We start from the raw sequence: 17,592 nt of genomic DNA on the forward strand, positions 1-17,592 counted from the left end.
TGACATATCAGAGGTGGGGAGACAGGATTTACGTAAAATAGGAACACATCAATGGAACAAGGTGATGTTTTAACCAAAAGCAAAACATCAGCTTATTCAGAGAAATAAAAGGATGGAATGAAAAAAGGAGTTTCACACTAAGATACTCACCGAGGCACTCGAAAACTTAGTGAAAACTTTCATCACAAATAAGAAGCTTGAAAATGTACCAAATTCTACAGGGGAGGGCAGTTGCCATTGAAAAGTTAATAAAAACTATGGATCCTCCTAAGAAAATTACACATATCTACAAAGTTTAGAGTCTTCCACCCCCTGAAACCTATCCACAGACCACCATGGATCAGTAGTTGAGAATACTAATTAAGGAAAAAAGAAAAAAAGAAAGACCCCAGTTAAGAAATATTATTTCAACATTATGACAATTGCCTGAATGGAAATTATGCTTAGACGAGGATGGGGGTAGTTGCCACGTTGAGTTCCAACATTCTGAATAAATCTTTGAAACTGAAATTTACTTCCCTAAAAGAGAATTCAACCACCATATCTTAAATGTTAAATAACATGTAGAATCAAATATCCCCAAGTCAACTCAGTGAACACTCAAGTTGAAAGCTTCTTATTTTTAAGCTTGATATCAGTAATTTTCTATAGTTCACAAGATCATCAGAAGAGAGATTATTTAGGTACTGGTAATTTGATATTTTTGAAAATTGAAATCAGCAAACATTCCATCCAAACAATCCAAGCTATTGTCTGTCTGGCTTCTGTACAGCTTTTTCATTAGGCATCTTTCATCTAAATAATTCAGTAAAATATTATTGAGTCCTTGCTTCTCTACCAAATATCCCTTTTCTTTCTACCACAGAATCCAGAAATACAGAGAATTCAGCTTGGGTAGTTTTTCTTGATCAGAAATGTCTCTGGAGAGGGGTGTGGTAAGCAAAGGGAGAGGTCTTCTTTATATCTAAATATAAACAGCTATTTATTCACTCAGACCATTCTTTGCACTGTAATAATGCTAATGCAGAAAACTCCCCTGGCTGAAATCTATTGCATATCTGATATCTCATGCGGACCCTTTCAGTGATAAAGGCCACAAAAACAAATCCAGAGGCACTGAACCTAAACACAGTCAGTTCTGAGAGGTCTCTGGTTAGTTTCTTTTTCCTGTTGCCACTTATCAGAAGACGACTTTACCAACAGCCATCAGCTAAGCACATCCAAACTGGATCCAGGCCAAGAGCAAGCAGCATTGTTGAAATCTTGGCAGCTAGGTGGAAGGGTGGTCAAGGCATCAGCTGGATAAAAACATGAGGGGACTGCTGGGCAGCAGCTGGAGGACATTTGGACATGCTGGCAGGGGGACATACGAGCGATTAACTAGTGAACCAAGTCTGCCTCTTCTGGAGACCCAGCTGCAGGTCTGTACCTATGGCTTAAGCCTTTTCTTCCCCAAAGTATCTTCATCTGTTTTAAAACCAATAATGCCTATATTTTTAGGATCTGAAAACTTAGTGGCAGCATTTTGCACTATGGGTATGAGAAGGATATGAATTCCCTGATTGGCATGATCTAAAAGGAGTAACTTGAAAGTTGTATTTTTTTTTTTTTGGCAATGATAAATTCAAACAAAACTTGGCAGAAATATTTTCTAAGAACCCCTGAAGCTAGGAGTCAACAATTTTTGTGCTTTGGTGTTACAACTTAGTTCTTTGTTCAGTATGAAAATAAGAGTCTCCCTTTGGGTCTCGGCTGTGTGATGACCACTGTTTCTAAGTTAGCAGAAACAAAGCATCTCACTTCAGGAAGGAGCACGGGGGGTTAAGGAGGTTTTGTCTCTCGCTAAGAAATGCAGCAGCTGCTTTGCTTTGTCTGGCAAATCGTCAAACGATCCTCAGTCTGAGGCAGCATTAAGAAACAATATTTATAGTAACATAAAAAGAAAGAATTAATTTTATAATCCGAGGAGAAATGAGTAACATCGCTGAGCACACAAGAAAGAGGGAAATAAACCTGTTTTCTTGTTATCTGGAAAATTAACTGATGAAATTGGTATTTCAGTTCTTCAGAATCACCTTTTACAGGAAAAATATATAAAATATATATATACATATATAGTTATGGATAGAGATATTGATCTATCCTTCAGCAGTTACACCTTTAATTGGATATTTCTTTGAAATATTCCCTGAGCGGCGAAGTCCTAAAGTCAATATTCAAATCAGAAAAATATTAAAAGTTAAGAAACAGCTTTGAGGCTAGGGAACAAATAGAACATTTGAATTAAAAAGATATCCTTTTTGTATTAAAAAAACCAACTAACAATTTTAACCAATATACCTTGAATAATTAAATAGGCAAATTAAGGACACCATAATAAATTTGTTCTATAGCCCTGTGCATCTCTTAACTGGAAAAAAAGATTTTTTTATCTCTAGAGATTGTCCTAGCCTGCTGTATTAGATAAAAGTCCTAATGCCCTTGGTATGTGGACAAATTCACCTCAACCAATGGAAGTACTTATTACAGCAGGGACTATGCTATTTCTCTTTTCTCAAATTTTTGCAACTAAAATTGATAATACCGTAAGTAGCATAATGGCAAACCATTGGGTCTATTACATAAAACCTTTTAAATAGAAAATTAAGTATTTTTATATTTGATGCATATTGAACTTATACAGTATAACAGAGAATTTTATATTTGATGGCCACAACTGATTGGAAACTACTGTCATCCATATTATCAGTGGAGAATGAAGAAAACAAAATAGGTTACGAAAAATGGTCCATGTTCATCACGGCTGAAGAGTGATTGTTTTAATTACTGAAAGATAATAACTTTAACATTTTTAATGATTCCTCTAGAAGGAGAAAACAAATGGTAGTTAAATTTCTTTTTGATTCCAACTTGATTTCTTAATAATTATAGTAAATGCATTCATGGGTTCATCTATTCTTACACTCTTGTAATCAAAGTTCAGTTTTTGTCACAACAAATTTTAAGTTAATAATTCTAACAATAAACTAGATTATATGTGAGAAAACAGAAGGAATCCACAGTTTAGAAATAACTTAGCTATCACACAAATAAAATATATTAATATTGCTAAAATCTTTTTCTGAAAACACACATCTATTAAAATATAAATTTAGTAATGCCAGATTTTATCTTCACTATATTTTCTAATCCTAACAATTAATTTCTAGATTTCTTCTGGTTATCTGTATTTTGTTTCTAATAAATACCTATTATTCACAAGTGCTTTACACACATTAATTCATTTATTCTCATGCTAACACCTAAAAACAGATATTATTATTTCCATTTCATAAAGGAGAAAACCCAGGCCCAGAGGCAGCAAGTGAATAGTCCATGGTCACACAGGTGTCAGAGGTCCTTTTGGAATTCAAAGCCAGAGCTGTCAAACCCCAAAGATGACGCTCTGCTTCTCAAGGAAACCTTTTATTTTAATGCTCTTTAAGCTAAAATATATTAACTCATATCTTACCAAGGACAAAATATCTGGCAGTATAAATATTAAATAAACCATCTAATTTTGAGTTTAGTTGTAAAATCTTCAGGGAGTAAAAAAGATTCAAACAGCACTAGATAAGCCAGTCTCTTAAGAGGTCATGGCCAATAAGACATTTGTCCCCTCCAACGAAATCAAGAAGAGAACCCCAGCTCTCATAGTTTGATTATTATGTTTTATTTTATTTTATTTTATTTATTTATTTTTATTATGTTTTATTTTAAATAAGTAGATAAAGAGCTTAATGTTTTATTCTCTTATTTTAAATACAATTACAGTATAAGGCTTTACATTTTTTTCTTTTCCTCCACAGCAATTGATACTTACATCTGCATTTGTTGCTGTATGCTTTATAGGAGAAACTTTAATACTTTATTTCTTAGTAGCTTTATTAAAAGCAATGTCTATGCAATTGAAAAAAAATTTTTTTTTTTTAGTTGCTTTTCTACTTTGCTGTTGAGGCATCATTTTATGCCTAATATATTATTTACTCCATCAGGAACCATCATTAGTTTTCTGAGCTAATACAATACAATCAATACCTTTTAGGTTGTCTAAGAATTTATCTGCAATTCTTTTTCTTTAGAAGTTCAAAAATGTCTATCTTTATCCTACAAATACTGCAAAAATAAATTTAAAGAACTTAAAATTTTCATTCATCATAAGTGTCAGCTATCAAATCAGATTTCAAATATTACCTATATGTAATATAAACACATAACAATGTGAGATTTTGTTCCAGAATGAAAGAACTTAAGTCCCATATGATCCTTTTGAGGCAACAAATCATAATTGGTCTCATTCTAAATAAAATAGATATATAAATAGGAAGAGTTTCTATTCAAAGAATGAGTGGTAGGCCTTCTGACTAAAATTTATTCTAATATTTTTTACTTTAGTGGAAATTTTGGAGGGTATCATCAACGTGTACTTTTTGACATTCTGAATTCACACTTTATCATGTAAATTCACTTTATCTCACGTAGGCTTAAGCTCATTGTCATAAATGAATGATTATGGTGATTTTTAGGGGCAGCAATAATGGTAAGAATAAAAGATGAGGAAAGGGAACTTCAGGACCTTAGAAATCCTTTTCTCCTAACTCCTAACTCAATTTCATCCCTAACTCCAGGGCAGCCAGAAGATAAGTTCCACCCAAGAAGATGTGGAGCCTTTCCTGTGCATCCTCCTTCCGGCCACCATCCTGCTCTTCCTGGCCTTTCTGCTGCTCTTCCTGTACCGCCGCTGCAAGTCCCCGCAGCCCCAGGGGCAGGTTTTCAGCATTGACCTCCCAGAGCACCCACCTGCAGGAGAGGTGACTGACTTCCTGCCCGGCTTACCCTGGAGCGGAGAGCAGGACGTCCCCTACTCCCCACTGCCCCCGGAGGTGGCCCTCCACTCGGCGTGTTTGCCACCTTCCTATGAAGAGGCCACCAGGAATCCTCCTGGGGAAGAGGCCCCGGACGCAGTACTTCAATATGAAGAGGGTTCACCTGGACTGGGTGAGAAAAAATAAACTGCTCTTGAAACCGTTTAAAACACAGTTCTCAATCTTTAATTAGAGCCCCCCTGAGAAGGGGGAGAAGGGCATCTAGATCCAAGAAGCCACTATTCACCGACAGACGCCTGCCGATGAGACACTTTAGGCTGGGGGACACTTTAGGCTAGGGGGAAAGTTTCATACATGTTAATCTAGTTACCCTATTTACAAGTTCCTTAGGGAAGAGTTCTCCAAGTTCTTCTAAAGATGACTGGGCTGTCCTAACATATATAACACCCCTCAGAAAAATAGGGAGGTTCTATGTGAATTGAGAAAGAAAAAAAAAATCAAATTACTAGTGAGCAGGGGAACCAGCTCTGAAGAGCAAGAAAAAAGAAAAATGCTGGATCAGCCACAGGTAACTGCTTTTGCCACTGAATAAAACTTTTCTTCCTACACCAGTTTTTCAGGGTCTCATGGTTTCACTTCTGTGTGAATGCTTCAAGATGCATAGACAGTTCTAAAAGGAGTAAAAGACAACTCTAGAGCTGCAGTGGTCAATTGTGTTGTAAATAATGGTGAAATATGTTTCAATATTAACAGTGAAAGTGCAGACATTTGCAACCATTTTAGTTAAAATTAATAAAGCTCTCCAAAGTTATCCCCTTTGTGGTGCTGCTCTTGCTTATTTTTCTTCTGATCTGATTCCTAGAATGGGAGAGGGATTTGGCTTAGTTAGGTGGAAATGTCTTACACTAGAACATCATGGGTCATCTGACAGTGCTGTGGCAGAAGAGAGAGTTGCTATATGCCATATTATCTTATTACTGTATATATGACTATATATCATAATCTATTACCTAATTATATAGCACTACTATATAGTGCTATAACACTGACTGAATTTGCAGACTTCACCACCAGCAGTAACAGAACAGAAATCAGTTTAACATTGGAAAGTAAAGATCAAATTTTGGATCACATGGTAAAGAGAAACAGATTATTTCTAAAAGTGATCTTATAAACCACGTAGTTCAAACTCTTCACAGATATCGAAACTAGAGCTCAGAGAGGTTAGGTGACTTGTCCAATGTTGCACACCTTATAAAAGGCAGGGTGAGGATGAGAAGCCTTGGCCTCTCTGTCCTGAGTGGAAGCACCTTCTACTACGCAAGATGTTCTCCCAAGAAAATTGCAAAGGTGGAATTTCAGTCTATGCTCCTGATGGGTGTCAGGGCTCAGAGGAGGGTAAGTACAGTTGAGTTTGGAATTGATATAAATCTCCCTCAATGATTTCAAATGTGGAGGTTGAAAGTATTACCACTTGGGAGGTATATGAAAATACCCATGGAGGTGGCAGGGAAGGGAGGCAGAAAGGTGACATAAACTCTTCTTAAACTCTTATTCAATGCTATAACTTTTTTGGAAAACAATTTTTATTATTTTCACAATACAAAGTATAAAAGTAGACAATGTTTGATAGTTCAAAATGAACAAAAAATGGTGGCTTTCGTATAAACCTTTTTTTGGCATGAACATTTTTTTTTTTTTTTTTTTGCATTCATTTATTTTATTTTATTTTATTTTTTTAATTTTATTTTGTCGATATACATTGTGGATGATTATTGCTCCCCATCACCAAAACCTCCCGCCCTCCTCCCTTCTCCCCTCCCCCCCAACAATGTCCTTTCTGTTTGCTTGTTGTATCAACTTCAAATAATTGTGGTTGTTATATCTTCTTCCCCCCCCGCCCCCGGTTTTTGTGTGTGTATGTGTGTGCGTGTGTGCGTGTGCGTGTGTGCGTGTGTGTGTGTGTGTGTGTGTGTGATGGCATGAACATTTTTATGTGGTAAACTTTCAGGAAAACAAACTTTCAGGAAAGTAGGCAAAAGCTGGATTCATTTCATTTTAAATATAATCTGATAGAAATAATAGTTGTGTCTTTGAGAACCAAAGCAAAATATAACGTATTTAGGTGAAAATCAAGAAGATTTAGGGAAATTGTACTGAATAATTCTGCAATATTCTTTAAGAGAAATAAAGAAAGAAACCAAAATAAGAAGCTCAGCATGTTACCTTCTTCAGATTTTTTTTTAAATCCCAAGAGTCTAGTTCTTTGTGGGACTCTGTTGAATCTCTCCTAATTGCCATTCCTCCTTCTTCCTTGCTAACAGAACCCTGATTTGGTTCTGGGATCCTGAACCACCTGCTTAAGTCAGGCTGGGCACTTCCAAACATCAGGGGTGCATCATAATACTTAATCATGATGATCTTAATTCCTTCACAAGAGACTAATTTGGTCTTTTAGACCTAAAGGGAGATCTACACGGGAGAAGGGGCTTGTTCTAGAAAAGTTTGCTCACTTTAAAAAATAAACACACAGAAGGAAATACCCTTACTCTTTGCTGGATGTTATGTGTCCGCACATGATGCCTGGGGCTGTTACAGCCATCTTGTAACCATGAGGCACGAAGTCAATCATGACTGGTAAGAGAACAGTAGACAGAAAACATCTGGGTTGATGATGTTGTAGAGCAGCTGAATTAACTCTGGAACTGCTTATATTTTAATGACAGAATACCTTTCCTACTGTCTTAAGCCATTTAAGCCAGGCTTGCTACTTATAGACAAAAGCACTCCAACTGCTACAATTTCCAAGCCTACTATGGAAATACATTGCCATGTTTTAAAATGTTCTGATAAGACTTATTTAAAATAATTATATTAGTCGGTCTCTATTACTTATAACAGAATATCTAAAACTGGGTAATTTATAAAGAAATGAAATTTATTTCTTACAGTTTTGGAGACTGGGAAGTCCAAATCCAGGGAACACATCTCATGAGGGTCTTCTTCTGGGTGGGAACTCTCTACAGCAACTCAGGCTATCACATGGAGAGAATGCACTGAGCAAGAGAGCTAACCTGCTCATCTGTTCTACCTATAAAGCCATCAGAACCATGCCCATTACTCCATGAATGCATCAATCCATTCACAAGGGCACAGTCCTCACAATCTAATCACATTTTAAAGGGCCCACCTTTCAAATACCATAATTGGATTTCACACCCTCTTAACATTGTTACAGTGGGGGTCACGTTTCCAACACATGAACTTTTGGGGGACACATTTAACCCATAGCAGTAATCAAAGTTAGGACTCATTAAAAAAGTTATCAGTGATATGGGAAAGGAGACATTTTATCTTATAGAACCAAAACAAAGCAGGGAGACAGATAAACTATAAGCCAAATGTTGCCAAACTATAGCCCGCAGGCCAAATCCCACTTGCAACCTGTTTTTGTATATCCTATGAAAAAAGAATAGTTTTCATATTTTTAAACAGTTGAAAAAACATAAAAAGAAGAATATTTCATGACATGAAAATTATATGAATTCAAATTTATATGTCTAGAAATAACATTTTATTGGAACACAGCCACACCCACTTGCTGTGGCTACTTTTGTGCCAAAAGTTCAGAGTTGAATGCAGGCAGTTGCAACAGAATCTATATGACCTTCAAAGAGTACATTTACTGCCTTGTACTGCACCAAAGAGGTTTGCTAGCTGGCCCTTCCTGTAGTCCAATGGATTTCAACCCTGATTGCACAGTAGAATTAGTTGAGGAACTTTTAGAAATGTTGATACCAGGACCTACCCAGACCAATTAAAGAGAAATAAAGACAGTGATTCCAATATGAAGCCAAGGTTGAAAGTCATTACCCCAGGTAATGTGAGTGGGCCACAAAATGCAGGTGAGCTTCAATGCAGACAGATGTAGCGTTAAAGGTTTAGAGAAAACTAGATCTATAAATACAGTTTTGAGGCATCACTTATAACCCAACATTCTCTGTAAACTGTTTCCTGACATCATCAGCCTAATGTGCAGCTGCAACCAATTCAATTCACAAAGCAGGATTTGCGCAGAACATAAGGAAACCCAGTGTAAACAGCGCATCCTTGTTTAAATGTTGACACAACTGGCAAACACCGGCAGTACTGGATGTTAGCACATCAAGAAAGATAGAGTGGAATTGAAGAAAATCAACAAAGAGACGAATTAAATTGTTAACACCTAGGAAGTATTTGGGGAACAAATAATTCTAGCCAGAAAAGATTAAGAATGGAAGGGAATATAATGAAATCAGCATATAGAATGTGGACATTTCCACAAAATTATATACTGGTCCGGAAAATATTTTTAAGTCATCATTTTACAAAAAGGAAAAGGAGTCTGCTTTCTGGTCCAGCATGTAAGGAACTTGGAAGTTGTCCAAATAATACTGAAAAGCTAAACAAACTGAAAAATCAACTACTCTTTTTAGATCCATTAGAGAACTGAGGTCACAGAACAAACAACTGTCCAAAGTTGGAGAGACAGCCGGGTAGATACAGAGAATCAGAACTTAACTGAGCAGAAACCCATGAGCAGAAACCTCCAGAACCAGTGCTGTGTAGGAAAACCCAAACTGTAATTGACCAATTGCTGGACACATGGTATGGACAATTCTGAGAGTTAAAAACTCCAGGGGCACTACTCATGGGAGGGCCCCTACACTTTTGTGAGTTTTACCTCCACAAGCACTACCAGGTTCTCACAGGGAAGATCAGAAAAAAAATCCCCTTGTGCTTCTAGCAGGGGCAGGGAAAAGTAACCATTTTGAAATACACCAGAGAATTCTATTCTTAAAGGAGCCTGCCCTCAGGAGAACCAGAGCCTAACTGATTTGGGGTAAGAAAAAATCCCAACTTCAGCCCCTTGTAGCCTTCCACATAGGGAAGGGAAATACTCAACTCCAGCCCCTATAGCCACCCTCTTCCAAATAAGATTGGAGAAAAAAACTGAGAAATACGTGCGAAGTTCACAGCCCAGCAGCATGGACTGACTAAAAGGCTGAGACTTAAATCATAAAACTGTAGAGTACTCCTCTCCCCGCACAACTTACCACCACATTACCAAAGGCCTATTTACCAGAGTTCCTTTTTACCCAGTACTTCACGTCCACCTCTCAACAAAAAATGACAAAGCACACTCAATGGCAAAAATCACAGCGTGAAGAGACAGAGCAAGCACTGCATCAGAACCAGACTAAGAGATGGCAGGGATGTTGGGATTATCAGACCAAGACATAAGACAACTATGATTAATATGCTAAGATCTCTCATGGAACAAGTAGACAACATGCAAGAACAGATGAGTAATATAAGCAGAGATGGAAATTCTAAGAAAAATATAAAAAAGAAATACTGGAGATCAAAAACACAATAACACAAATGAAGAATGCCTTTGGTGGGTTCATTAGTAAACTAGACACAGTAAAGATAAAATCTCTGAGCTTGAGGAAATGTCAACAGAAACTTCCAAAACAGAAAAGAGACCCAAAAAAAAACCTGAAAAAAAGGAAGAGAATATCCAAGAACTGTGGGACAACCACAAATGGCGTAACATATGCATAATGGGAATGCTGGAAGGAGAAGAGAGAAAGAAACAGAAGATATATTTGAAGCAATAATGAGTGCAAATTTCCCCAAATTAACATCAGACACCAAACCACAGATCCAGGAAGCTCAGAGAACATCAAGCATGAAAAAATGCCCAGAGACTATACCTAACCTATCACATTCAAACTGCAGAAAATCCAGGATAAAGAAAAAATACTGAATGAAGCCAGAGAAAAAAACACCTCACTTATAGAGGAGCAGGTAAGAATTATATCCAGCTTCTCCTCAGAAAGCTTGCAAGCTAATGGAGTGACGTAAAATATTTAAAGTGTTGAGAGGAAAAAAACACCAGCCTAGAATTCTGTATCCTGCACAAGTATTCTTCAAAAGTAAGGAAGAAGTAAAGACTTTCTCAGACAAACACAAATTGAAGAAATTTGTTGCTAATCAACCTGCCTTGCAAGAAAAGTTAAAAGACATTCTTCAGAGAGAAGGAAAATGATATGGGTCAGAAACTTGGATAAAGGAAGGAAAAAGATTAGAGAAGCAATAAATGAAGGTAAAATTTAAAATTTTATTTTTCTTATTCTTTTTTTTTAAAGATGACTGGTAAGGGGATCTTAACCCTTGACTTGGTGTTCTCAGCACCACTCTCTCCCAAGTGAGCCATGGGCTGGCCCTTATTTTTCTTAATCTTAATGGATCTAACAGATAACAGTTTGTTCAAAATAATAATAGCAACACCATACTTGATTATGTATACTTATGCATATATGTGCTTACATATGCTTACGTATAAGTGAAATAAATGACAGCAACGATAAACAGGTGGGAAGAATTAGGATTATTTTGTTATTACAAGGTACTTGCACCACCTGTGAGGCAGTATAGTGTTATTTGAAAGACTTGGATTAGCTGTAAACGTACACTGCAAACTCTAGAGCAACCACTAAAAATTGTTTTTAAAAAGAAGTATAATTCATATGCTAAGAAATGAGAGGAAATAGAATCATATAGAGTCCTCAATTAAAACCACAAAAGGCAAGAAACTGAGTCAATAATAAACCTTCCAGAACAGAAAGTGCAAAGCCCAGATGGGTTCACCAGTGATTCTACCAAACCTTAAAAAGACAAAAACAAAAAAAACCCAAGTCTCTACAATATCTTCCAAAAGACAGAAGGAGAGGAAGTAGTTCCTAACTCATTCTATGAGGCCAAAACCAAATGAAGACATTATACGGGGAAAAAAAAAAAAAAAAAAGCTACAGACCTCTTGAGCTCCACAGTGTTCTTACTGCTAGGCTGGACTCTGCGAATATAAAGAATTAACATACATCTTCTTGTCCTCTAATTTCTCAAAGTTCTCAAACAATGTACATAGTTGGAGGCTGTAAAGGGCCAATATTAGCATTCTTCTTCAACTGGATTCTGAAAAAGGTGAGAAAAAAATTTAATATCCTGATTTCAAGCATTGGATCTTCTTGTTTCTAAATTATCCATTATTTATTCCTTTATCACAATAATAGGACCTGCCTCAGAGGGTGGTTGGGATGATCCAATGTTAGAACCCACGTCTGCCTTCAGCACACAGCAAGTATTAGCTCTTCTCTGTATTTATCATCCCATATAATATACATCATGTGTTCTCACTCTGCCACAGGGAAACTAAAACATCCAAACTGCATGTGTGGGACCAGGTCCGATCAGCACACCTGCACCAGCCCCAGAGTTTATCTTACTTTTAGGGGCCCGTGAAAATGTTTTCATTTCTTTTAAAATTCAAAGAAAAAAATAAATTTTGGGGACCAAATATTATATTTATTGTTGTACCAATAAACTATAATTAGTGTTGCGGAAGGAACCCACCAAGGCAAAAGTGAGGTGGGCCCACATTAGTTACAATGTAGCCCTGGGAGGGGGCTATCCCAATTCAAACAAGAGAAATCAGAATTTTTCCAGAGGGAATAAAAATTAATTTATCACAAAAGACCATACTAATAACTACATTTGTCAGGGCAGAACATGAAAAGTATTGAGCTAAGAGATAATTGGGCATTTCATCTTAGAATCCACAATACTGTGTGAGATGAATACCATTCATTTGCACAAACGATAAAACAGATCTGATGAGGCTGAGTCATGTGTCCAAGGCCACACAACAGAAAGTAATAGAGTTCAGATGAAAGCCCAGATTCTTAGACTTGGGTTTAAGCCAGGAAAGAGGCGCTTTCTTTGGACCTGGCAGAGGGGTGGCTGCCCACATTGAAGGACACAGGCTGCAGGTTTTGTGACTGTGGCAAGGTTGAAATCATGGCACGAACTAATACCCAATTCCAGCTCACTGGTATTAAAAAATATTCCCACAAGTACACTCTCATACATAGAATGAATTGTGCTCATACAGAGGCACTGCTTTGCTTGTCCTAGACTTAAGTGAAGGTCTAAAGGAACTCCAGCTGCAAAAGCAACACAAGGCATTCCAACCTGTCTGTACCTCATCTGTTGAGTTTTCATGCCTGGAGAAGCTAATGTCAACTCATCACGTAATAGTCAATTTGTACAATAAATTATAAACCTGGAAAAAAACATTCATATTCCTAAACATCAAATAAATAAGACAAGAGTAAAATAGAATTTTACATAATGTATTTAAATATAAATTTGTAGAAATTGATGAGTAACAGAATACAAATATATAAAAAATAATCTTACGTAATTCATGTTAATATGTAAATAATCCTCCCTAAGTGTAATGCAAGCCAGGTATCCAGAGAGTGAACCCCAGAGGTACTACAATGCAGAATGTTTGGAGACTCTAAATCAGGTTCCAATTGGACAGGAGATTGGGACAGTCCTCTAAATCAGTGTTCTTCAAAGCATATTCCATGAATTGGTGCAGGCTCACAAAATATTTGTTACCAGTCTGAGATAAGATAATTAGAGAAATTGAGAGTCAGTGTTTAGGGACATTTACAGCAAATTAACATTTTTACAAAATCCATGCACGTGATCAGTGAACTCATCTCACTGATATTGGTGTAGACCAATAAATTACTGTAGAACGTGTGGGTTAAGTAGCCTGTAGCATGAGCTGCATATAGTTTTGTGCAGTAGAATCACATACTGATTTACGATTAACAGGATTAAAAAAAATAAATAAAGGGTCTTTCATAGCAGACAGCTTGAGAAGCACTGATCTAAAAGATGAGATGTCCCAGGCATTACTGCTAAAACTTTTTCTCCATCTTGGAGTCAATTTTTAATGTACTACTCACCTCCCCCATGCCTGGATCTCATTCTGTACATGCAGACACAAACTCAGGTATAGAACTACCTGGCGAGACCATTGTGCAGGACGCATAAGCAGGCTGAGAATTGCCTGGTTTACAGGTGGGTTCAGGATCCCAGCAGAGGAGCTCCTCTTCTAGGAAGCGGGGCTTTGAACCACTGTAAAACCTCTATTCAGAAAATGTCATTAGGGAGTCAGGTTTAATTCCTACCAATTCTTTAATTCATCCTAATCAAGAAATAATGTTGATATCATAATTCTATTGCAACAGTGAAAACCCCAAATGTAAGAGTTTAAGGGAACATCTTAGCTATCCTAAGTTTTTGGGAAATGGCCTTTAATCAAGTGATCTATTTGGAACATTTTATCTTAGTTGCATCAAGGATTTAGTTTAAGTGCTTTTGAGAATGTAAGCTACCTAATTGTGATATGTTTGATCATCTATTTTTACTTCAAAGCATGAACCTTTTAAAATCAGGATGGATGTTCCCCTCTTGTTTTCATAAACACCTACCAAAGTCTCAGAAGTTCTATCAAGCCTAACTCTGATTAAAACTGATGTTTTAATTTTTAAAGATATTTCCAACTTTAGACTTTAGCTTTTTTATCCTCAACCCCACAGTTCAATAAATGTCTCTTCCTTTTCTGTGGTGCATAAGAAAGGCCGGTCACAGGTGTTCCTGAAAACACTCAATCAGTGTGTATGTGTCTGATATATTCTGTGGCTGGCAGTCACCCAATATTTATCAAACGATTATGTATCAGGCACTAAGCAAAGTGTTCAGTGTAGAAGGGGCTTCATGTGTTGTTTTGCGTATAAATGATGGACGTGTATTACAATTCTCATCAAAACTAAAGAAGTCAGCCAAAAGAAAAGATTACATTTCTTGTTAAAATACCAAGTTGCTACCCATTTTGTAGTTATAACATTTGAGACAGTGGTAACTATAAAAAGAGCAAATATTTAATTATGTTATGTGTGCAAGAATGACCCCAGAGTAAAAGATGACTTGACGTGTGAAGGCCAGGACCAAATTTTATGTATTGCTAAAACCCAGCAATACCCACTACAGCACTATACAGAGTAGATACTCTTTAAGTCATTATTCCTGAAAAATAAATCACCCTAAACAGTATCATAAAAAAAAAAATTATTATCCTCACAGATTATGTGGGTACTACTGGTATAGCTTGTGTCTGCACCGTGACCTCTGGGGCCTCAGCTGGGAAGACTTGAGGATGTGTGGAGGTGACTCAATGGCAGGGGCTGGAATCATCTGAACACTTGCTCACTCACATGTGTAGTGGTTGATGCTAGCTGTCAGCCAGGACCATGGCTATCCATGAGCTGCTTGAGCTTCCCTCCAGCATGGCTGTTGAATTCTAAGATCAAGTGTCCCAAGAAGAACTAAGTGAAAGGCTTTAATAATCTAGCCTTGGAAGTCTCACAGTATTCCTTCTACTGTAGTCACAAGCCTAAGGAAGGAGAACATAGACCTCCACCTCTCAATGGGTGTGTCAAAGTCATGTTATAAGAACAAAATATTGAATGGGAAATAATGTTACATCCTTGGGAAATAAAATCAGCCACACATATGGAGTACATAATCAATGAATGACTGAATGGCATTATAGACATTAGTGTTTCTCTCAAATACTTCATGTTCTCCTTTAAGAACCCATGGTGCACTCTCACGCCCCCTTGAAGTTAGCCAAGATCCAGTGACTTTGCTTTGGTCAATGAAATGTGGATGGAAGCGGCTTATGTGCTATAGGAAGGATTTACAGTTGATCCTCATTATTCAGATGCTGTATTTGCAAATTTGTGCACTTGCTGAAATACATTTCTAACCCCACAGTGAATACTCGCGGCACTTTGCAGTGACTCACAAACATGCACATACATAGAGCAGCAGAAAATTTGAGTTGCCCAGTGCACGCATTCCCATCTGAGGTCGGATAAGGTGAAGCTCTGCCTTCTTGTTTCAGCTCTCATTCTCTGAACAATGTCCTTTTCACATCTACGTAGTGCCATGTTTTTCGCATTTTTGTACTTTTTGTTGCTCATCTCGCTGTTTAAAATGGTCCCCAGTGCTGAAGTGCTGTCTAGTGTTCCTAACTGCGAGAAGGCTGTGATGTGCCTTAGGGAGAAAATGTGTGTGTTAAATAAGCTTCATTCAGGAATGAGTTACAGTGCTGTTTGTCATGAGTTTAATGTTAATGAATCAACAATGTATATATACTAAATAAGGTATCTTTATACAGAAACACACATAAAACAAAGTTATGTATTGATTGGTTCACAAAAATGTTGTGACCAGAGGCTCACAGGAATCTAACTCTGTATTTCCCCTAGGAGCAATGGTTCAGTGCTCCCTAATTCAGTGTTCATGGTGACTTTACAGAACATAACTACCATGAATGATGAGAATTGGCTGAAATTACTGCTTCAAGACTCTCCAGTGCTCTCTTCCCCAGCTGGGGTGACTGTGGAGGCAGCCATGGACAGAAAGGTGCCACACTGCACCATCACATGGAGAGGGGATGTCCTGACGAGTCAGTCAGACCCAGTGAGGACTTTGAGGACAGAGGGCAATGAGGATTTCATCCACAAGCAAGAAATCAACTGTTGCTTACAGCCAGTGAGATGTAAGGTTGTTTCCACAACATAACTTAGTCTCTCCTGACCAATGCAACCATTAAATACCTACTCCTAAAATATTGCTTGTTAATTGCAGACAAAGATTACTTGGAAAACAAACAAAAAAGAAACATTTGGGTATATGGATAACTACCCCCCTCAGCCTCCACTTTATGGACTTTGAAATGTGAAAAATAGAATATATCTCAAAATTTTTTGTACAGCTTAAATAAAATATCTGCTTCACAGTGTCATATAAACATTGGTTAAGTATGAGCTAATAACATAATCTAGCCATAATTAATCAATAAGAAAACTAAATTGATTATTTTGAATATAGGTATAAAACTTGAACCTTATGAATTTTATTAAACTTGTCCTAACTTATATCTTATTATTTTGAAATAAATCCTTTTCTTTCCTTCCTTTTGTTCTTTTATATGAATAATTACCACCTTTAAATATAGATGATTCAACCTAGTCATCTGCTGTTCTCTTCATTAATTGTATATCCCAAACCCTAAAAAATGAATGTCTCCAAATTTAGCCCCAGTTTTTCTACAAATAAAATGCTTTCCCCCCAAAAAAGGCATTGAAAACTGTAAAAGACATTCTAAAGATTAAAAGAACAGATTTCTTAACCAACAATGTAAATTACTTAATTTTCCTGTTTAAAAAAACAAACCTGCAATGAAGTAAAATCATATTCTTAACTTTGCAAAGTCACCTAAGCAATGGGTCACATCTGTTACATAGTTAAAATAAGCAGGCTATTTTTAAAAATATGTCAAAATTCATTATTGAGCTCTCACTAAATAATTCAAACTTAGCTGTGCATAATAATAGATTTGATATAACCACTAGAAAGTCCACAGGCCACTGCACAGTTGTTTGAGGGAGGGAAGGACAAGGAAAAGAAAGAACATCGATTGCTTTAAAAGCACTAGTCCCATACAATGGGATATTTTCCAGCAATAAAAAGGAATGAAGGGGCCGAGCCCGTGGCGCACTCGGGAGAGTGCGGCTCTGGGAGCGCCACGACGCTCCCGCCGCGGGTTCGGATCCTATATGGGAATGGCTGGTGCACTCACTGGGTGAGTGCCGGTCACGAAAAAGACAAAAAAAAAAAAAAAAAAAAAAAGGAATGAAGTACTGGTACACGCTACAACATGGATGAATCTTGAAAACATTATAGTAAGTGAAAG

The 17,592-nt window shown here is 37.1% G+C and overlaps 1 protein-coding gene across 1 annotated transcript; it reads left to right on the forward strand.

Moving 5' to 3' along the window:
- The first annotated feature begins 1,310 nt into the window (after positions 1-1,310).
- On the forward strand, positions 1,311-5,051 carry SMIM28 (small integral membrane protein 28). Its single transcript, XM_063098367.1, has 2 exons — positions 1,311-1,421; positions 4,668-5,051. Exons 1-2 carry the CDS (start codon positions 1,311-1,313, stop codon positions 5,049-5,051), a joined length of 495 nt encoding a protein of 164 aa, XP_062954437.1.
- Positions 5,052-17,592: the final 12,541 nt, after the last annotated feature.

The sequence above is a fragment of the Cynocephalus volans genome, chromosome 5, assembly GCF_027409185.1.
Source record: "Cynocephalus volans isolate mCynVol1 chromosome 5, mCynVol1.pri, whole genome shotgun sequence".
NCBI classification, from domain to species: Eukaryota; Metazoa; Chordata; class Mammalia; order Dermoptera; family Cynocephalidae; genus Cynocephalus; species Cynocephalus volans.

Excerpts from the sequence above, each read along its gene's own strand:
- SMIM28 (XM_063098367.1), top strand. The coding sequence starts at position 1,311 with ATGAGGGGACTGCTGGGCAGCAGCTGGAGGACATTTGGACATGCTGGC. Across the intron at positions 1,422-4,667 it reads TTCTGGAGACCCAGCTGCAG|GGCAGCCAGAAGATAAGTTC; the intron begins GTCTGTACCTAT and ends CCCTAACTCCAG.